The following is a 23,692-nucleotide window of genomic DNA, read 5'->3' as shown; positions in this document are numbered from 1 at the left end:
AAACCCCACACATTAATAGTGGGAGACTTCAACATCCCACTCTTATCAATGGACAAGTTTGCCAGACAGAAACTAAACAGAGAAACAAGGGAACTAACATATGTTATGACTCAAATTGACTTAATAGACATCTACAGAACATTTTACCCAAACACAAAAGAATATACCTTTTTCTCAGCACCTCATGGAACCTTCTTTAAAACTGACCACATACTCAGTCATAAAGCAAATACCAATAGATACAAAAAAATTAGAATAACACTGTAGCATGAATCTTAAAAGTTCTTATTAATAAAATCAAACCTGAGGCCAGTTATTGGGGTGAATGCTGGAAGATCAGAGAATCAGAACAAGCCACAGCTTCCTCACTTTGCTAGTTCCTCAGCTGATCCTGTTTCCTCAGACTGGAAGCTTCATGAGTCCTCATATCTGAATGGGTCTCAGCTGAACTGCTGCTAGAAGCCTAAAAGCTTAACCAGCCAAAATGCTTCTAGTTTCTGGTCTTCATGCCTTATATATCTTTCTACTTTCTGCCATCACTCCCTAGGATTAAAGGCTCACTTCTTGGGATTAAAGGCGTGTGTCACCATGCCTAGCTGTTTCCAATGTGGCCTTGAATTTACAGAGATCCAGAGGTATTTCTGTCTCTGGAATGCTAGGATTAAAGGTGTGTGCTACCACTACCTAACCTCTATGCTTAATATTGTGGCTTTTCTGTTCTCTGACCTCAGATAAGTTTATTAGGGTGCACAATATTTTGGGGAACACAATACCACCACATAATAACCCCTTGCATCTTATTGGAAAACCATGGGCTAAAGTTAGAGTTCAATAACAACAGAAAGCCTGCAAATTCATGAAAACTGAAACACCTCTGAGTCAAGGAAGAAATAAAGAAAGAAGTTAAAAACATCCTGGAATTCAATAAAAATTAATGTACAACATGCCCAAACTTATGGAACACATTGAAGCAGTGTTAAGAGGAAAGTTCATAACACTAAGTGCCTACATAAAGAATTTGGAGAAATCTCACACTAGTGATTTAACAGCACACCTGAAAGCTCTAGAACAAAAAGAAGCGAACTTACCCAGGAGGAGTAGACGCCAGGAAAAAAATCAAATTAAGGGCTTAAATCAATAAAATAGAAACATAGAGAACAATACAAAAAAAAAATCAATGAAACAAAGAGTTGGTTCTTTGAGAAAACCAACAAAATAGACTAGCCCTTATCCAAACTAACCAAACTAACACAGAGAGAATATCCAAATTAACAAAATCAGAAATGAAAAGGGGGGCATAACAACAGACGCTGAGGAAATCCAGAGAATCATTAGGTCATACTTCAAAAACCTCTACTCCACAAAATTGGAAACCTAAAATAAATGGATGATTTTCTGGATAAGTACCTTGGCCAAAATTAAATCGAGACCAGATAAACAAATTAAATAAACCTATAACCCCTAAAGATAAAGAAGCAGTTATTAAAGTCTCTCAACCAAAAAAAAAAAAAAAAAAAAAAATAGGGCCAGGGCCAGATGGTTTCAGCACAGAATTCTATCAGATTTTCATAGAAGAGCTAATTCCAATACTCTTCAAATTGTTCTACACAATAGAAACAGAAGGAACCTTGTCAAACTCTTTTTATGAGGCTACAGTAACCCTGACACCCAAACCACACAACGATGCAACAAAGAGAATTACATACCAATCTTCCTCATGGACATCAATGCAAAACACTTAATAAAATACTGGCAAACTGAATCCAAGAACACATAAAAAAATCACTAGGTTTTTTGATCAAGTAGGCTTCATCCCAGAGATGTAAGGATGGTTCAACATATGAAAAATTTGTCAGTGAAATCCACTGTATAAACAAACTGAAAGGAAAGAAATCACATAGTTATCTTATTAGATACTGAAAAAACTTTTGACAAAATCCAACACCCCTTCATGATAAAAGTCTTGGAAAGATCAGGGAAACAAGGAACATAACTAAACATAATAATAGCCATATATAGCAAGCTGATAGCCAACATCAAACTAAATGGAGAGAAAGTTAAAGTGATTTGATTAAAATCAGGAACAAGACAAGGCTGTCTACTCTCTCCATGTCTATTCAATATAGTACTCAAAGTTCTAGCTAGAACATCAAGGGGATACAAATTGGAAAGGAAGAAGTCAAACTTTTGATATGATAATATACATAAGTGACCCCAAAATTCTACCAGGGAACTCCTACAGCTGACAAATACCTCAGCAATGTGACTGGATACAAGATTAATTAAAAAAAATGTCAATAGCTCTCCCATATGCAAATGATAAACGGTCTGAAAAAAAATCAAGGAAACAACACCCTTTAATATAGCCATAAATAACATAAAATACCTTGGGGTAACTCTTACCAAATAATGAACAAACTGTATGACAAGAACTTTAAGTCTTTGAAGAAAGAAATTGAAGATGATATCAGAAAATGGAAAGATCTACCATGTTCATGGATAGGTAGGATCAACATAGTAAAAATGGCAATCTTGCCAAAAGCAATCTAAAGATTCAATGCAATCCCCATCAAAATCCCAACACAATTCTGGAAAGAATAATACTCAACTTCATATGTAAAAACAAAAAAACCCAGGATAGCCAAAAGAATCCTGTACAATAAAAGAACCTCTGGAGGCGTTATCATCTCTGACTTCAAGCTCTACGACAGAGCACTATTAATAAAAACAGCTTGGTACTGGCATAAAAACAGATATGTTGATTAATGTAATTGAATTAAAGTCCCTGACATTAATCCACACTCCTGATTTTTGACAAAGAAGCCAAAAATATACAATGGGAAAAGACAGCATCTTCAACAAATGATGCTAGTATAACTGGATGGTGGCATGTAGATGAATGCTAATAGATTTATATCTTTTGCTCTGCACAAAACCCAAGTCCAAATGGATCAAGGACCTAAACATAAATCAAGTCACACTGAACCTGACAGAAGAGAAAGTGGAAACTAGCCTTGAATGCATTGGCATAAGAGACCACCTCCTAAATATAACACCAGTAATACAGACACTGAGAGAAGCAATTAATAAATGAGACCTCCTGAAACTGAGAAGCTTCTGTAAGACAAAGGACACAGTAAATAAGAGAACACAACAGCCTGAAGAATGGGAAAAGGTCTTTACCAATCTTATTTCTGACAGAGGGCTGACCTCCAAATATATAAAGAACTCAAGAAACTAGACATCAAAGTACCAAATAATCCAATTAAAAATAGGGTTTAGATCTACACAGAATTCTCAGCAGAAGAATCTCAAATGGTTGAAAGACACTTAAAGAATTGTCCAACATCCTTAGTCATCAGGGAAATGCAAATCAAAACAACTCTGAGGTACCATCTTACACTTGTCAGAATGGCTAAGATCACAAACACATATCAGAGAGTGTGGAAAGAAACATGAAGCCATAGTTATCAAAACACAAAGCAACAAGGAGGACTCAACAATACAAAAGTCAATAACACATTGACAACAATTAGCACATACATTCTGTAATACCTTTAATATCAATCACCTCAATTCTCCAATTGAAGAAATAAAAATTTCCTGTACTAAATGAAAGTGAAAACAACATAACACAATAAAACCTCTGGAACACATCAAAAGCTGTGTAGCTCTAAGTTCCTACACTAAAAAAAAAAAAAAAAAAAAAAAAAAAAAATCAGAAATGACAAAAATAAATGATTTAATGATGCAATTTAAAAATTCAATAAAAAGAACAAACCAAATCAAAACCCAGTAAATGGCAAGAAAAAATAAAGCACAAATCAGAAATCAGTGAATTTTAAACAAAGAAAACAACACACAAAAAATCAACAAATCTAAGAGCTGGTTCTCGTGAAGATTAAAAAAAAAGTTTTGACAACCTAATAAAAGAAAGGGAGGACTTAAGTGATCATAATCTCAAATGAACAGAGATACCAATAGATACCAAAAAAATTCATAATATTGTAAGGGGATATTTAGAAAACCATTAAGTTGGAAACTCAAAAATAAATGGCTGAATTTCTGTTTTGAATTTCTATATTCAGCTAAACCACAAAATTAAACCAAGGAGAAGTGAATAACTTCAAGAGACCTATAACAAATGAGATTGAAACAGTAATAAAAAGCCTTCCAGCTAAAAAAACTTCCAAGGCCAGATGGACTCACAGCAGAATTCTAGCAGACCTGCATAGTCAATGTACATCTAGTCCTTCTTAAATGATTTTTTAGAAATTGAAATAGAAGGAGCACTCCCAGACTCCTTCTGTGAAGCCAGTGTCACTGTTGATACCATGTAAAGACACAACCCACGCAAAATAAAACCACAGACAATATTCAAGATGAACATATACTCAAATATGCTTAATCAAATACCTGCAAACATAATAAAGACATACATCAAGAGATTATGCACAATGACCAAGTCAACTTTATCCCTGAAATGCAGAGATGGGTCAACTAATGCAAGACAATAAATGTAACAAATTGCATAAAGACAAAAAAAAATCACCTGATCATCTCAATATAGATGGAAAAGAAAGCCTTTGGCAAAATCCAATGTATCTTCATTATAAAAGCCCTATAAAATGTAGGGCTAGAGGGAATATACCTCAACACAGTAAAAGCAATATATGAGAAACCCACAGCCAACATTATAAATAGAGAAATGTTGAAGCTATCCTACTGAAGTCAGGAACAAGACAGGGATGTCCTCTGTCCCCACCCCTTTTCAGTTGTGCTTGAAGTGCTAGCTGGGGCATAAAAGCAATAGAAGCAAACTAAAGGGATACAAATGGAGAAAGAAGATACAAAGCTATTACTATTTGCAAATGGCATATTATTATAGAAATTCCACCAGAAATTCCAAAATTCTATCAGGAAAAATTCTAGAAGCAATACACAAATTCATCAATGTTGGAGGACACAGAATAAACTTGCTCAAATCAGTAGATTTTTCTAAACCAGCAACAGACATGCAAAGAAGGATGTCATGGACACACTCCCATTCACAGTAGCCTTAAAGGAAATCAAATGTCTAGGAATAAACCTAATCAACGAAGTGAAGGACCTCTACAAAGGAAACTTTAAACCTCTGAAGAAAGAGATAAAGACACTAGAAAATGAAAAGAAACCCCATGTTTATGGAGTTGTAGAATTAACATTGTGAAAATGGTCATTTTGTGAAAAGCTATTTACAGATTAACTGGAATGCCAATCAAAATTCCCATCTCATTCTTAACAGAAACTGAAAAAAAAATCTATCCTAAAATTTACATGGAACTACAAAAACCCCTGATAGCCAAAACAATCCAGAGCAAAAAGAACAGTGCTGAAGGGATTACCATTCCTGATTTAAGATGCATTATAGACCCATAGTAATCAAAGCAATAGTGTATTGCTACAGAAATAGACCTGTAGACCAATGAAACAAAATTGAACTCCTGAACAATGGTACATAAACATTTGAGAAATATGCTAAAAACTGAAGCTCAGAAAAGAAAGCATTTTCAACAAATGGTGCTGGGAAAACTTAATGTCCAACATGTAGAAGAATGAAATTAGACCCTTTTTTATCACTTGGACAAAATTTTCTCCAAATGGATCAAAGAGACAAATGTGAAACACAAAACACTGAAACTTGCCAGAAGAAACCATAGGCAGTTTCCTACATGCTACGGGTACAGGAATAGGTCTCCATTCACCCAAGGGTGAAGGCTAACAACTGACAAGTGGAACTTCATAAAACTAAAAAGCTTTGGCACAGTTCAAAGAACAGTAAACCAACAGAAGGGGAAACACAAAATGGGAGAGAATCCTTGCCAGGTACATATCTGACATCTCTGTGTCATTAACATCCATAATATGTAAAGAACTCAAAAAAGAAAGAACCATAAAATTAATGACCCCTTTGAAAAATGGACCTGGACCTGAACAGAGAGTTCTCAAAAAAAAAAAAAAAAAAAAAAAAGAAAAAAGAAAAAAAATGGCTAAGAAATATCTTTAAAAGTATTTATCATTCCTAGAAATTAAAATGAAAACAACACTGTTATTTTATTTTATCCCTCTCAGAATGACAAAGATAAGTAAAGCAACCTACTATCCTCATTCACTACTTTTGGGATTGCACGCTGGGGCAGCCACTTTGGTAATCAGTGTGGAGAATTCTCAGAAAGTCTACTATATGGCCCAGCTATACCACTCACATATGCCCAAGGACTTGACATCCTACTTCACAGATACTTCCTCAGTTATGTTCATTGCTGCTTTATTCATAATAGCTAGAAATGGAAACATCCCAGATGTCCTTCAACCTATGAGTAGATAAAGAAAATACAGTACAGATACACTACAGCATACTATTCAGCTATACAGGGAAGGAAGATGGGATCATTGCCAGCACAGAGGGGTTGTGAGACAATAGAGAGGGGAATAGCAGAGTAGAAGTGATCTGACCCTGGAGATGGGAAAGGGCGGGGGACATTAAGGATGGAGGGGGAGGTAAATACAGAAAGAGGGAGGAGGGTAAAATAACAAGGCTGTCTGAATAAGTCAAACATACTATTAACTTTTTATCAAAAAACTTCTATAGTAATATAATTCTATATATAAATACACATATAGTTTAAATGAACTTTTCTCTTTTAGGCTGATAATGCTCCTTCCTAGAGCTGAATACTGTAGATGAACAGTCTTATTAAATAAGAAACACAGAGCCAAATGCAGAGTTAAAAGCCCAAGAGGTCAGAGCAGTAGTTTAAAACTGCCTTCTTACCCTTCCTGCCACTGCTGTCCAGTTCTGTTAGTAATATAAGTTAGGATAGAAAGTGAATCAGGTACATTTTGGACTTACCAAAATAGGATAGATGATGGAATTATTTTCTCTGAATTTGTCAAATGTAAATGGACTAGACATTGTTTAGGTATTTATTGCTTGTATATATGGTATATAGTTATTGTACTTTTGTATATAGTTTTTCTTATATTAGTTATAACTTTTTTCCTTTTTATTAAAATAGAAAAGGGGAAATATGGTGATATTTTATTTGTACTGAAATGTGATTTTATTTGTATGCTAATAAATAAAGTTGCCTGGGGGTCAGAACTAATAGCAAGTCATAGCAGAAGCTGGGTAGTGGTGGCGCACGCCTTTCGTCCCAGCACTTGGGAGGCAGAGCTAGGCAGATCTCTGTGTGTTCAAGGATACAGCCAGCATGGAGACACATGCCTTAAATCTCAATACCAACCATAGAAGACCTGGAGGTCTGTATAGACAGGCAGTAATGAGGAGGTCATGTGGTTGGGTTTACAACCAATGAGAAGGCAGAACAGAAAGTCAATAAAAGGACAGACACACAGGAAGTAGGCCGCTTGCTGAGGGGAAGGACAGCAGCAGCAGGAAGGGTAAGAAGGCGGTTTTAAGCTACTGCTCTGACCTCTTGGGCTTTTAACTCTGCATTTGGCTCTTATTTAATAAGACTGTTCATCTACAGAATACCACCTAATAAAACCCCCAATACCAGGCAACAGAAGCCCTATTTTGACTTGGTCAGGGCTGTCCAAGAGACTCCCAAAGCATGCAGCCTATTGCCGTTGTCCTTGGTTGCACCCTAGAAGATAAGTTCTTACTGATGATGATACTATGTGCTTCAGATACAGGATCCAGAGGCCTCTGTGCTGGAACTGACCCATATGACTCATTACTCAGGACTAACTTTTATGGTACCTGAAGGTGCCATGTAAGCTTCCAAAGGAGAGAGGCTAACAGCATTATCCATCTGTGATGTCTATGAACCACATCAACAACTACCATAGCAAGATAACCCCAAATATGCCACAGTCACACATACACCTTGGTAGTAACCAACAGCTCTCAAATTGATCTTAAATCCTGGTCAACAAGAGAGAAATCATGCCTGGTACTAGAAATGTAGCCAACTACTTAGTGCTAGTGAAGTCATGGATATTGGACAACCTCTCACCACTACTAAATCAGCATAACCCCTAATGACAATTGATAAATGTAGTTCCCACCCTTCATTAAGGAAATTTTTCTTTACAACAGTCAGAAAACCACACCACCAAAACCTACAACCAATCAAAATGCAGAGTTGTGGAGCTCATTCCCAACTGATACATCTACAAGACACCTAAGATTCAGGAAACATTATAGAAGAGGGAATTAAAAGATTGAAAGAGTCATGGGGCTGGAGAGATGGCTCAGAGGTTAAGAGCACTGACTGCTCTTCCAGAGGTCCTGAGTTCAATTCCCAGCAACCACATGGTGGCTCACAACCATCTGTAATGAGATCTGGTGCCCTCTTCTGGCCTGCAGTCATTCATGTGTATACATAATACATAAATAAATCTTAAAAAAAGATAGGAAGAGTCAAAGGGTCATGGAGTTTGCTGTGAAACTGTGTCTCCTAGGAATACCAGAAGCTATACCCATAAAGTCATGCCAACATGACTACCTAAACATGAGCTAAACAAGGATGAGAACAATAGAAATGACAAATGATTGGTGGAAAGCGTATATATATATGTATATACAATTGAAAAAGAGGAATAGGTATATATACCTGTATATGTACATATATGCGTACAGTAACAATGAAAAAAGGGGCTATGTACTTGAAAGAGAGCAAGGAGGGGCACATGGTAAGGTTCTGAGTGAGGAAAAGCAAGGGCAAAATATTGCAATTATAATCTCAAAAATAGAGAAAAACCTAATTAAAATTTAAAAATTGGTAACATATTTCTGAAATTGTTTGAAGTTAATTTTAATTGCTGTGAAATTTTGTTTTATTCTCCCTCTTACTAAAAATCTTATTGCAGAAATACTTTGAGAAAATTAGAAGGCTTAGAGTGGAAAATTTAAATAGTAACAACAACAAAAAAGAAGAAAGTAAAAGACAAAGAAATCACAGAAACAATACCTTTCACAATATCCTCAAGAATATGTTAGGAGATCCTGCTGGGGATGTTTTGCTGTATGTTGTGAATGTGTTTCTCTGATTGATTGATAAATAAAATGCTGATTGGCCAGTAGCTAGGCAGGAAGTATAGTATAGGTGGGATAAACAGCGAGGAGAATTCTGGGAAGAGGAAGGCTGAGTCAGGACACAGAGGAAGCAAGATGTAAAGTATTGGTAAGCCACAAGCCATGTGGCAACTTATAGATTATTAGAAATGGGTTAATTTAAGATATAAGAGCTAGATAGCAAGAAGCCTGCCATGGCCATAGTTTATAAGTAATGTAAGTCTCTGTGTGTTTATTTGGGTCTGAGAAGCTGCAGGCCTGGGTGGAACTGGTGATAACTCCAACTACACGACCCAACCAAGCAAATGAAAGACTTGTATAATAAAAACTCTAAGACACCGAAGAAGACATGAAAAAATGGGAAGATCTCCCATATTCATGAATTAGCCCGATTAATGATCGTACCAAAAGCAATCTACAAATTTAATGCAATCTCCATCAAAATTCTAACATAATTCTTTACAGAAATTGAAAAAATCTACTTTATATGGAAACAAAAAACCAAGGATGGCTAAAACAAGTATAATTAGAGTTATCACTATCTCCAATTTCACTATTTCCAATTTCACAAAGCCATAGTAATCAAACCAGAATGGTACTGGCATAAAACAGTCATGTTTATCAATGGAACTGAACTGAAGACCCAGCCATAGGTCTATTCAACCTGATATTTGATAAGCCAGAAATACACATTGGAGAAAAGACAGCATCTTCAACAAATGGTGCTGGTCAAACTGGATGGCTGCATGTAGAAGAATGCAAATAGGTCCGTTCTTATAACCCTGCACAAGACTCAACTACAAATGGATCAAAGACCTTAAGGTAAGACCAGATACACTTAACCTGATAAGAGAAAAGTGGGGAAAAGCCTTGAACTCAACAGCACCATTTTAGAAAAGTCTTTCTGAACAGGGCAATAGCACAGACACTAAAAACAACAATTAATAGATGTGACCACACAAAGCTGAAATATTTTGTAAATTATTTGAGCAAAGCATCTGCATAAAGAATGGGTCAAATAAACTTTATCAATTTACATCTGATACTGAGTTAGTATCAAGGATATATAAGAACCAAAACCCCCAAAGATCAAGAAAAAACAATCGAATTAAATATAAGGTACAGAATTAAACATGGAGTTCTCAAAAAATGAAATACAAATGGCTGAAAAACACTTATAACATATTCAACATCCTTAACAATCAGGAAAATGTAAACTAAAACTACTTTGAGATTTCATTCTTATCCTGGTCAGAATGGCCAAGGTAAATGAGTACAGCACATGCTGTTAAGGAGAATGCCTATTCATTGCTGGTGGGAGTGCAAACTGACACAATCCCTGTGGAAACCAGTGTGGAGGTTCCTCAAAAAACTGAAAATAGATTTATCACGAAATCCAGCTACTAAGGAAATAAACATCTTATTACAGAGATACTTGGTCATTCATGTTCAATGTTGATATATTCATAATAGTCAGAAATTGGAAAAAGCTAAGATATTCAACAACAGATTATGGGACTGTGGTACATTTACATAATGGAATATTACCAGCTGTTTAAAAAGATGAAATCATGAAATTCCCAGGTAAATGGATGGAGCTAGGGAAAACCTATCCTGAATGAAGTTACTTAGACCCTCAAAGACAAATATTGCATGTTTTCTCTGATATGGATGTTAGCTTTTAAGCGTTGTTTATATTTGTTCAACTTGAATAATCACAGAGTTTAGGTAGCTAATAAGGTACTGGGAGGAGGAAAAAGGGATCTTCTAGGGAGGGGGAAGTAGAATATAGTGTTATAAAGCAAAAAGGGGATTAAATGGGGAGGAGGTCTCTCATATTGTCAGTCTCTGCATATTGTTCAGTTGTGAGTCTCTGTGTTAGTTCCTATCTATTGCTAGGATGGATCTGATGATGATGGAGCAAGACATTGATCTCTGGGTATAGCAGAATGTTATTGGGAGTCATTTTATTGCTATGTTCCTCCAGGAGAAAAATATTTGTTTTTCTTCAAGTCCCATGGTCTCAGATTTTTGGCCACCCAAGCCATATCTGGCACAGGTTCCATCTCTTTAAGTGGGCCTTAAATCAAATCAAGTAGTGGTTGGTTACTCACACAGCATTTGTGACACTGTTGCACAGGCAAGTCACCACTGTAGATCAATGGGTTTATAGCTGTGCTGGTACAAGTTTCCCAAGGAACCACCACTCTGATTTCCATCGTGGCTGTACAAGCTGTGCACAGAAAGTTTTACCTTTCTCCTCCAGTAGCATGAAGACTACCTCTACCAGTCCCATGAACACTAGTCAGTGTTGGCTTAGTTGGCATTGGCTTGAATTCTCCAATGAAAAATGTGTTATCTTTAGCAATGGGGCCTTACCATCAACTTGTGGATAGGAACCAATAGCTTTGGTAATAGCCTGGGTTGTTTGGGATTTCCATGGGGCCCATTTGACCAACAACTCAATTAGATGTAACTCATTTCTGGCACTGGAAGATTCACTTGTTGAAAGATGTCTGTTTGGGGAATTGCCTTCCCCATTATTTGGTGACCCCATTTAGATTTCTTTCATAAACATCTATAATTTAAGAAGCTTCTATGGTAGTAGGCTTTCATAGGGCTCCTCAAATAGCCCTTAGTATTACCTGTCTCTTCCCATATTACCCTCCTTGCCTCTTTTCTCCTTCCCTTCCCCATTTAATCTTCCTTTTCCAGTGTCCCCCAGTCTCTCTATACTCTATATTCTATTTGCTCTTCATTGGGCACTCCTCCCTAGTACCTTGTTCTATTCCTAACTTCTGGTTGTGTAGATCATAGCATGCTTATCAAAAGATTAAAAGCTAACATCCACATATAAGAAAATAATACAATAATTGCCTCACTCAGGATAACTATTTCTAGCTTTATTCAGTTACTTGTGAATTTCATTTTAAACAGCTGAATAATATTCCAGTGTGTAAAAGTACCACATTTTCATTATCCATTCATCTGTTGATGGATATCTAGGCTGTTTCCAATTTCTGGCTACTGTGAGTAGAGAAGCAGTGAACATAGATGAAGAAGTGTCTCTATAGTAGGATGCAGAATCCTTTGGGTATATGCCCAGGAGTGGTTTAGCTGGATCTTGAGGGAGATTTATTCCAGTTTCCTAAGGAACCATCACTCTGATTTCATGGTGGCTGTACAAGTTTGCACCAGCAATGGATAAGTTTCCCCCATTTCTCACATCCTTGTCACACGTGCTGTCATTTGTTTTATTGATCTTGGCCATTCTGACTGGTGTAATAAGTAGTTTTGATTTGCATTTTCCTGATGACAAAGGTTGTTGGACATTTTTAAAAGTGTTCCTTAGTAATTTGTGTTTCATCTTCTGAGGCCTCTTTGTTTAGTTCTGTACCCCATTTTTAATTAGGTTATCTTTTTTATTTTATTTTATAATTAATTTAATTTTACATATCAGCCTTGATGACTCATTTTTGAGTTCTTTGTATATTATAGATATTAATCCTCTATTGAATATTTAATTGGCAAAGATCTTTTCCCATCTGTAGCCTGCTCCTTTGTCTGAATAATGGTGTCCTTCACCATTCAGAAAGAAGCTTTTCAGTTTCATGAGGTACCCTTTATTAATTGTTGGTCTGTGCCTATGCTATTGGTGTCCTGTCAGGAGGTCTCTTTCTGTGATGATGAATTCAAGACTTTCTTTTCTCTTCTATCAGATTCAGGGTATCTGGTTTCCTGTTGAGGTCATTGATCAGGTTGAAATTGAGTTTTGTGCAGGGTGTTAACATGGATCTATTTGCATTCTTCTGCATGAAGAAATGCTAGCCATTTGTTGAAGAGGCTATCATTTTTTTTCAGAGTGTATTTTTGGCTTATTTGTCACAGATGAGGTGTCTGTAGGTCTGTGACCTTATTTCTAGTTCTTCAGCTCAATTCAGTAGATCAACATGTCCATTTTTATGCCAAGACCATGATGATTTATTACTATAGCTCTGTAGTACAAGCTGGAATGAAGGATGGTGATATCTCCAGAAGTTCTTTTATTATTTAGGATTATTTTAGCTGTCCTTGGATTTTGTGTTTCTACAAGAAACTGAATTTTTTTCCTCTCAATTTCTGTGAAGAATTGTGTTGGAAGGTTGATGGGGATTGTGTTGAATCTGTATATTGCTTTTGATAGGATGACCGTTTTCACTATATAAAACCTATCGGACATATGAGCATGGGAGATCTTTCAAACTTCTGATATCTTCTTCAGTGTCTCAAAGTTCTTTGGTTTTTTTTTTTTTTTTTTTTTAATCATGTAAGTCTTTCAGTTGCTTGGTTAGAGTTACCCCAAAATATTGTTTTTTGAAGCTAATGGAAAAAGTAATGCTTTCCTGATTTCTTTCTCAGTCCATTTGTCATTTGTATATAGGAAGGCTACTTATTTTTGTTTGTTAATTTTGTATCCTGCTGCTTTGCTGAAAGTGCTTTTCAACTGTAGACATTTCCTGGTGGAGCTTTTAGGGTCTTTGATGTATAAAATCATATCATATGTAAATAATGATACTTTGCTTCTTCCTATTTGTATATCCTTGATCTCCTTCTGTTGGCTTATGGATTTAGCTAAGACTTCAAGTGGATATTGTCTTGTTCCCAATTTTAGTGAAAATATTTTGAGTTTCTCTCCTTTAAGGTTGATATTGGGTTTGGTTTATATTGCTCTATTTGTGTTGAATTATGTTTCTTGTGTGTCTCCAGGACTTTTGTCATGATTGGATATTGAATTTTTGTGAAAGGCCTTTTCTGTAGCTAATGAGATGATCATGTGGTTTTTGACATTCAATCTGTGTTGTGGAATAGTATTTTAAGATGTGTTATATTCGTTTATGCTGTGGTATATTTGTTTAATGATGCAAAGATGTGTGGTATTCTTTTGTGTTGCATTATTTAACTCTGTAAATCTGTGTTACTTTTCCTGCATAAAACAACTGATTGGTCTAATAAAGAGCTGAATGGTCAATAGCTAGGCAGAAGAGAAAAATAGATTGGGCTGGAATGTAGAGAGAATAAATAGGAGGAGAAATCTAGGGAAGAGAGGAAGGATCAAGAAAGGAAAAAGGAGAAGACTTCAGGAGCCAGCCACCAAGCCACACAAGCCAGCCCTGGACTAAGAAGGAAAGAAAGATATATAGAATAAAGAAAGATAAAAATCCCAGAGGCAAAATGTAGTTAAAGAAAAAAAGAGATAATTTAAGTTAGAAAAGCTGGCTAGAGAGAAGCTAAGCTAAGGACAGGCATTCATAAACAAGAATAATTCTCTGTGTATTTATTTGGGAGCTGGGTGGTGGGACCTAAAGGAGTAAAAACAAAAACCAACTACAAATCTGCTTATGTGGTAGATCTTATTTATCGATTTATATGTGTTGAACTATCTTAGGATATCTTAAATGAAGCCTACTTGATCATGGTGGATAATCTTTTTGGTGTATTCTTGGCTTTGGTTTGCAAGTATTTTATTGAGAATTTTTGCACCTATGTTCTTAAGAGAAATTGATCTATACTTTTATTTGTTTGGTTTTGAGTCATTTAGTTATCTGAGTAATTGTGGCCTTATAAAATGATTTAGGCAATGTTCTTTCAGGTTCTACTTTGTAGAATAATTTGAGGAGTATTGGCATTAATTCTTCTTTGAAGGTGTGGTAGAATTCTTTGCTGAATCCATCTGACTTTTTTGGGGGGGTTTGGGAGACTTTAAATTATTAATTCTATTTCAGTAGGCATTATATATCTGTTTAAATTTCTTGTTTGAGCTTGATTTAACCTTACTTAGTAGGTCATATAAATCAAGAAACTTATTCATTTTTTTTTAGCTTTTACATTTTTGTTAAATATATATTTTTAAAGTGTGTCCTTATGATCCTTAGAATTTCCCTGGTATTTGTTGTGATATCCCTCTTTTGTCTCCAATTTTTTTTTTACATAGATACTTATTGCTGTGAACTTACCTCTTAGCTCTCATTGTGTTGAATAAGTTTGGGTATATTGTGTCTTTATTTTCACATTTCTGTCTCACCCCATTTTTTATTCAGTAGTGAGTTATTCAGTTTCTGAGTTTGTATACTGTCTGTCATTTCTATTGTTTATATTAAACTTTAATCCATGGTGGTCTGATAGGATACAGGGAGTTATTTCAGTTTTCTTGTATCTGTTGAGACTTGCTTTGTGTCCAAGTATGTGGTCACTTTTGGATAAAGTTTCATGAGCTGCTGAGAAAAAGGCATATTCTTTTGTGTTTGGGTGAAATGTTCTATAGATATCTGCTAGGTCCATTTGACTTATGGCATTATTTAACTCTGGCATTTCTTCTCTGTTTCGTTTATATCTGGATGACCTGTATATTGGCAGAAATAGGGTATTAAAGCTACCCAGTATCACTGTGTGAGGGTTATTATGTGATTTTTAGCTTTAGTACAGTTTCTATTATGAACTTAAGTGCCCTTGTGTTTGGTGCATAAATGTTTAAAATTGCAATATCCTCTGAGTGGATTTTTCTTTTTGTGAGTATATAGTGTCCTTCCCTATCTGCCATAATTAGTTTTGGCTTGAAGTCTATTTGTGTCATATATTAAAATGGCCATACTAGCTTTCTTTTTATCCCTATTTACTTGGGATATTTTTTCCATCCTTTTACCCTGATGTGATGTCTATCCTTGATGGTAAAGTATGTTTTTTGGATGTAGCAGAAAGACAGATCCGTTTTCTAATCAAATTTGCTAGTCTGTGTTTTTTTTTTTAATTGGGGAATTGAGACCATTGATATTGAAGATTATCAATGAGCAGTGTTTATTGATTCCTGTTATTTTGTTGTTATGCTATGGTTCCTCCCATTTTGATTTACTGGTCTGCAATTATTCATTCTTTGTTTTCTTGGGTGTGCTTAACCTCTTCAGATTGAAGTTTTTTTTTTTTTTTTTTTTTTTTTTTTTTTCCTATTGCTTTCCGTAGAGCTGGGTTTGTAGATTGATATTGCTTAAATTTGTTTTTATCATGGAGTCCTTTTCTTCCTCCATTGATTGTGATTGACACTTTCACTGGGGTCTCCTAGAATTTCTAGGACATCTGTCCAGGCCCTTTTGGATTTTATAGTTTACATTGATTAGTTGAGTGTTATTTTAATGGGATTGCCTTTACTTGGTCTTTTTTCCCTTGTAACTTTTAATATTCTTTTGCTTGTTTAGAATTTTATAATTTTTTGTTGTGGGGACTTTCTTTTCTTATCCTGTCTATCTATTGTTTTGAATTCTTTTTTTTGTACTGTAATAAGCATCTCCTTCTTTAGATTAGAAAAAAAATTGTTTTGGTTCTTTGTTTTCTGTTTCCTTTCTCATCTTCTGACTTAAATGGTCAAAGGTTCTGGTGATTGGCAAACCTTCAGGTCCAGTAGGGTGTCTCTGCTGTTGTTTGTTGGGCCTTGGTGCCTAGAACCAGCCTGGCCTCCTGTAAAGCTGATGTCTGGGCCTATGGAGTCTGCTCTTCTGATTGATGTGGGCTGTACCTGTGCCTATGGCAGTCTTAATTGCAGCATTTATTCATGTACTCTCTGAGTGCTTTGATCATGTTTATTAATGTTATTTTGAATTTATTGTCTTGTATGTCATATAAGTCATTATTTGGGGGGGACATTACTATGGGAGTACTCATTTTTGGTGAAGACATTATTTTGGTCATTCATATTTGTGTATTTGTTATGGGACCTAGGCATTTGGAGTTAGGTTGTTGATAGCAGTGTTTATTGGTATGGAAATCTTGCCTTTGCTTTGTTTAGCAGGTATATGAGCCTCTGTTTCCAACTTTTAAGGTAGGTGACCAACTGCATGGTTAAGTCTTTCACCAATTCAGTGCTGATGTTTGAATGGATTATCAGAAGTATTCTCCGCTCATCTTGAACCAAGTAAGGTTTCTAAGCTCAAGAGCATTCCTTCTATAAAGTTAGATGATTTTCACAGTCAGTCTTATGGAATCTGGAAGTCAGGCCAACTGGTGCTTGTGGAGTTGATGTGAGCCTAGGATTCCACCAGAAAAGGAGCCACAGGAAAGAGCCATAAGGCAGACAGGGGATAGTGGTCCTCAGCTAGACTGTAGGAATGGGGAAATGGTTGGAGTTTAATGCCCCTTCCTGCAGAGGTGTGGTCCTTGAAAGGCATGGGTATTGGAGGGGTTGGTGATAGGAATCTTGGATTTCTGCCTATAGATGGGAGGGCACTAGTACTCAGCTGGGGTGGATGAGTTTAGAAGAATGATTCTAGGGACCCTCTTGAAGCAGAGGTATATGGAAGGGGTGCAGGAAGTCAGGTGTGGGACACATGGTTCTCAGGCGGTGGTGCAATGGTTGGAGTAGCTTGGGTTGTTTGGTGCTCCTTGCTTCAGAGGGGTGGTCTTTTAGACAAAGGAATGAGTGAGGTTTGTGGAGCAAGTCTACTGTTTCTATGTGGAGAAGGAGCCAGGTGTGCACAGCAGGAATGAGTGTGTTGGAAGGAATGGGTTGGTGACCAGAACCTAGGCTTCCTGCCTATTGATGAGGGAAAGAGCACTTGGCAGAGATAGATGGAGTTAGCGGCATGAAGCCAGGGATCCTATTTGTAGGAAGTGTTCTGGAAGGAGTGCTGGAAGGCAAGAGTCAGTCATCCAGTTATGGTGGCTGTATTAATTTTCTATTGCTGCGATAAAACACAATATGTCAACTTGTAGGACAAAGAATTTCTTTGGATTTGTAGTTCCAGAGGGATAAGAGTCTGTCATGATGAGAGCAGGTCTGGGACTGCAGGCATGATGACTGTACCGGGGTTCACATCTTGAACTACAAGCAAGAAGCAAAGAGAGTCAACTGGAAGTGGTGAAGCATTATGTTTTTACTCTCAAAACCTGTCTCCTGTGATGTATTTCCTCCACAAGGCCACACCTCCTAAGCCACTTCAAACAAAGCTATCAACTAGAACTATGTGTTCAAGTACAGGAGCTTCTGGGGACATTTTCATGCAAACTCCCACTGTGGCACATGCTAGTGGGAGACGCTGAAGATTTGCTGGCAGGAAGATCATGAGTCCATTAATATATTTTTAAAGAATTTGCATGATTTGTCTCTTGTCCAATTTGGTAGGTTACATATCTATATATTTTTAGTGTTTCCTTTGCAAACTAGGCTAGCTTTGAACTTGTGATTACTCTGCAGCAGCCTTCCAAATGCTGAGATTACAGGCACTCACTATGATGATTGGCTTTTAATTGTTTTTGCTGAATTTTTTACTCTTATTTTTTGTGTGTCACATGTTTTAAAATATGTTTTATTTTATGTAAATGTTTTGCCTGCATGTATGTATATATATCATGTATATGCCTAGTTTCTGAGGAGGCCAGAAGATGATGTAGATCCCTGGGAACTGAAGTTACAGACATATAGGCAGCCATGTGGTTACTGGGAACTGAATGAGGTCCCCTGCAAGAGCAGCAAGTGCTCTTAGCACTGAGCTACGTCTCCAGCTGCCATGTTTTGCTTTCTAACAACGATTTGCTGATTTATGCTTTTCATAATTTAATTCAGGTGTAATGTCTTTGCTGAGGCCTCTTCTTCTGGATGTGGTCCCAACAATTCAACAGACTGCTGCTTTGGCTCTGGGGAGATTGGCCAACTACAACGATGATTTAGCGGAAGCAGTTGTGAAGGGCGACATTCTTCCACAGCTTGTTTATTCATTGGCAGAACAAAATGTAAGACTTTCAAAAAGAATTTATGTAGTTTTGGTTTTAGTTAAAATCTGACAATTTGGACACAATTGTGGGTTTGAAGGCATTGGAATGATTATATTATTTTAATTTGGGTGTGGTAGGCAGCTTCTTTCCATCATTGTTAGTTTATGGGGACTATGTAGAAGGATTTTCGCAAGGCATTCATAAAGTAGTATGTGTATACATGGGAGCTTTGAACAGAGCTATAGGATCTGTCTGAGGGGAGAGTATAAAGACTCTAGGCAAATAAACTTTCTGCCATCCTTATATGTAGGTGGTTAGTGGCAAGAGTAAATTCTGAAGGGAGAGAACACCTTTAATGAAAGGTTTGATAAGAAATTTTTACTAGATAGATAAACATTTCAGGTCATTAAATGTACCCTCTGAAAGTGTTCCACCCCCACCTCATATGATTCAGCATTTTTTCTCTACAGTGTTGCCAATTTAGTTTATACAATAGTTAAGAATTTAAGCATTTTTAGACTACCTAAAAATGACACTCTAAGTATGACATCATCTTTTCTTGACATCTTTAAGACTAAATTTCTACTTGCATAATGAAACACAGCTCAACTGAAAATTGGGCAAAGGACTTGCACATTTTTTTAGAGAAAATTTTTAAGTAGTCAATAAGCATGTGAAAAGGAGCTCAATGGTACTAGCAATTAAAAACTATAAATCAAGAACCATAATGAGATAACACCCCATATCTACTAAGATGAACGTAACAAAAAAATAATAAAAAAAGGAAATAAGTGTTAGTAATGATGAGGAAAAACTATATAGAATGGTACAATTTCTGTGACAAACCATTTGGCAACATACAATAAGATCAATGTATTTACCATCTGATGCAGCAGCTCTCCTTCCCATTGTACACCGGAAAGCACTGAAATGTTGTGGCACATGTTCAGACAGCGCTACTCAGCATTGTGTGGAAATATCCCTAATCCATCAACACATGGATAGCTAAACAAAGTACTGTATCTATACAACAGAATGAAGCACTGATAAATGTGATTCATGATTGTCAAAACCATTTTGTTGAGGGCTGAAGAGATGGCTCAGGGGTTAAGATCACATCCTCCTCTTACAGAGGACCTAAGTTTGGTTCTTAGCACCCATGTCATGTGGCTCACAACCACCTGTAATGTCAGCTCCAGCAAATCTAATAACTCTGTCCTCCACAGGCACCTGCATATACACACAAACATGTACACACAAACATGTACACACATACGTGTAAAAAATCCTCTACAAATCCCCAAATCTTTAAAAATGAGAAAGCAGAAATAAAAAAAGAAAAAAAATCCCTCATCAATTGAGAGATGCAAGACCTGAAAAGCTGTGTGCTATACAATCCTATTTATACGAAATGCCTCAAACATGCAAATTCGTCGAGAGGGAAGCAGGCCAGTGGTCTCCGGGGAAGGGAAGGGTAGGAAAGGACTGTTGAGTCTCTGACTGACACTAAGGAGATTGCCGTGATGCGACTACGGGTATTGATTTATACACTAAACATGAAAAAGGATCTTTGTTTTGTTTGGTTTTTTTTTGAGACAGGGTTTCTCTGTGTAGCTTTGGAGCCTGTCCTGGAACTCACTCTGTAGACCAGGCTGGCCTCGAACTCACAGAGTCCGCCTGGCTCTGCCTCCTGAGTGCTGGATTACAGGCGTGTGCCACCACTGCCCAGCGAAAAAGGAAATTTTTATGGTCTATTTTATGAGAGAAAAACTTCATAATTGTGCAGAGAATGATTTACTGTATAGATTGGAGGGTCATTTACTAATGTCTCCGCTCAGAATCACAAGCTTTCACTTTCCTACACATGTCCCTTCAATAGCTACTCTCTGACTTTCCGTGTCCAGGATTCTTGCTCTCCTTTTGGGTGGCAGGCTCTGCGGTTTTGAGTCCCATTTAAAAGGTTTCAGAAGTTTTCTGACTATGAGTTAATCTGTACTAACTATAAAGAGACAGATCATTCTAGGCAGAAAGGTGAGGGTTAGCAAGAGTGCACAGCATGTCTCCTTCATCTACCCATCAGCCTGTAGTCACTTCTCCTGAGATTTCAACTTTTTTAAAAAGTAGGTACAAAGTCTTATGGTTTTGCTTTGCCTAGAAAAAGAATCTGTGCTCACGTTTTCTGTTTTCATTTAAAACTATTTTTCTTTCACACACAGTGTTAGCTTTCACTATGACATTTTCAGTTTTGTTGATTCTCATGTTCTTCTCACCATCTTCTAATGGTGGGAAGTCTCTTCCATCTGACTCTGTGACCTGACCTACTTTCATGTTACTTATGCCTGATTGGTCTTGCTCTCTTTCCTTTTTTCATATCTGTAACCACAGTTTCTCCCACGTATGTATATATAAACACTGTAAGCCAGGATCTGCATGTGAGATAAGACGTGTGGTTTTTGTCTGCATCTTTAAAATATACTCATTAATTATTTGAGAATATCATACAATGTATTTTGATCATATTTAACTGTGGTGGTATTGTGTTCCCCAAAATATTGTGTACCCTAATAAACTCACTTGGTCAGAGACAGAACAGCCACAATATTAAACATAAAGGTTAGGCAGTGGTAGCACACACCTTTAATCCTAGCATACCAGAGACAGAAGTCCGTCTGGATCTCTGTGATTTCAAGGCCACATTGGAAACATCCAGGCATGGTGATGCATGCCTTTAATCCCAAGAAGTGAGCCTTTAATCCCAGGATGGCAAAACCAGAAAGATATATAAGGCTTGAAGACCAGAAACTAGCAGGTTTTGGCTGGTTAGGCATTTAGGCTTTTGAGCAACGGTTCAGTTGAGATTCATTGTGGATGAGGACTCAGAGGCTTCCAGTCCGAGGAAACAGGATCAGCTGAGGAAATGGCAAGGTGAGGAATCTGTGGCTTGTTCTGATTTTCTGTCTTCCAGTGTTCACCCCAATACCTGGCTCCGGGTTTGATTTTATTAATAAGTACCTTTAAGATTCATTTAACCCTTTCCCCTAACTCCTCCCATATTCAAACACTCCACCTCAGCTTCCTAACTCAAAGAAAACTTTGGGTTTTCTTCATTTTATGCTCCATAAAATCCAGTTTGTGATACCCAACAACTTTTGGGAGTGAGGCCTGCTCTGGTACATGATTGGCCCATCCAGGGATTACATCATTAAAGAAAACTGATTCTCTTTCTCCCAGCAGCTATCAAATCAGGAACTCCTTAGCTAGTTTCCCACTGGGATTTTGTGCCCATTTTCCTCCCTGCATGCTGGAGTTATTGTCCAGCTTGAGCGTGCACAGGCATTATGCATGTTTCACAGCCCCAGTGAGTTCATTAGTGCAATTGTCTTGTTGTGTCTGGAAAATGGTGTCTTTGATGCTATCTACAACCTCTGGCTCTTGCACCTTTTCTTCCACTTCTTCCATGAAGATCCCACGGTATTGGGGGTGAGGTATGATATGTGCATCCCATTTAGGGTTGAACATTCAATACTGTCTTATTCTCTTCATTGACCAGCTAAGGGGTTCTGTGTTGTCATTTACTGTGAGAAGTTTCTCTGATGAGAGTTTAGAGATGCACTGATCTATGTGTATAACAATAAGTCCTTAGGGGTCATTCAAATAATATGCCTATTTATCAGGTTTTTGTCTCCTTTCACAGTGTCATGGAACAGGTTTAAATCCAATCAGAAAGTGGTTGATTACTTCTATAACATTCATGCCAGTGTATCAATACTAGCATATTTTGTTAGGTTAGTCACTTTTTTTTTTAAGCTGAGGATCGAACCCAGGACCTTGGGCTTGCTAGGTAAGTGCTCTACCACTGAGCTAAATCCCCATCCCTGGTCAGTCACTTTGTATCCTACAAGAATGATTACTTTTCTCATATAGGAACTTCCATATCACCTTCAAGCACTATGAGAACTAGCCAGTAGGGATGAAGATTCAAAGTGAGAACCAGATTGATTTCTCTATGTTCTATAACTTAAGCATGTGGAGTCTTCAGCAATAGGGTTTTCTCATCAATTTCTGGAGGGTAGCTAAGAGTATTTCAATACCTTGCAAAGCCTGTAGATCTATGCTAGCCCATAGGCCAACAACTAAAAGAGGTAACCAGCTCCTGGTACTGGGTCTCAATTTTCTGGCATGAAGTGTCTAGTTGGGGTATTGTCCCCCTGCTGTAGCATATCTCCATTAAAACTCTTTAAAAATATATGTATATAATATATGTGTGTTTTGTGGGACATTTGATCACACTGTGATCTTCAAGATTGCATTATTTAAATAAAATCAGCTATAGGTCAAGAGGTGGAGCAAGCAACCAGTTGACTGGAAATAACCATAGAGAGTGAGGGAAATTGAGAGGGTGGAGAGAGAGATACACACAGGAAGTAGAAGGGAGGGACATCTGGTTGGAGGAATTTCGTTTCAGACGGCTTAGGAGAGAGCCTTCTTTCTGATATGGTGGCAGAGGAGGAAGATCAGCTGGCTGCTTACTCTGTCTCTCCGAGCTTGCAGGTTTTCACCTCAGCGTCTGGCTCTGGAGTCTTTATTGGTAAAATAAAAAGATACTTAGTTAAAATGACATTTGCCTCCCTACATGGAGGTGGCTGAGGCAGCAGCAGTGGGATGTGAAGGCTCCCCCAGGCTGTGACCTCAGCAGCAAGCAGCAGTGGCTGTAGAGGCACAGTCGGCAGCTGAGGTAGTGATGGAGTCAGGGGCAGCACTGGTACACAGATAAAAACAGCAGTTATGTCTATATTTTAGGAAGCTTTAGTAGAAATGAATTTCCATATGGGTTTTCAAAAGGCCTGTGGTGTTAGTTATCCTTTTCTGTATTGT

At 37.2% G+C, this 23,692-nt stretch overlaps 1 protein-coding gene across 3 annotated transcripts in view; it reads left to right on the top strand.

The window, feature by feature from the left end:
* LOC118589788 (sperm-associated antigen 6) overlaps positions 1 to 23,692 on the top strand; it is a 176,581-nt gene that overhangs the window by 18,567 nt on the left and 134,322 nt on the right. For 2 of the 3 annotated variants that reach the window (XM_036197364.1, XM_036197363.1), the window contains exon 3: positions 18,669 to 18,835. In XM_036197364.1, the coding sequence (XP_036053257.1) occupies positions 18,669 to 18,835 (167 nt within the window). Of the gene's footprint in view, positions 1 to 18,194; positions 18,224 to 18,668; positions 18,836 to 23,692 lie in introns of those variants that run through there. The other variant, XM_036197365.1, reaches the window with a different exon arrangement.

The sequence above is a fragment of the Onychomys torridus genome, chromosome 8 (assembly GCF_903995425.1).
Source record: "Onychomys torridus chromosome 8, mOncTor1.1, whole genome shotgun sequence".
NCBI classification, from domain to species: Eukaryota; Metazoa; Chordata; class Mammalia; order Rodentia; family Cricetidae; genus Onychomys; species Onychomys torridus.
Note: the sequence above shows the minus strand (reverse complement) of the source record. Positions and strands in the feature narration are given on the sequence as shown.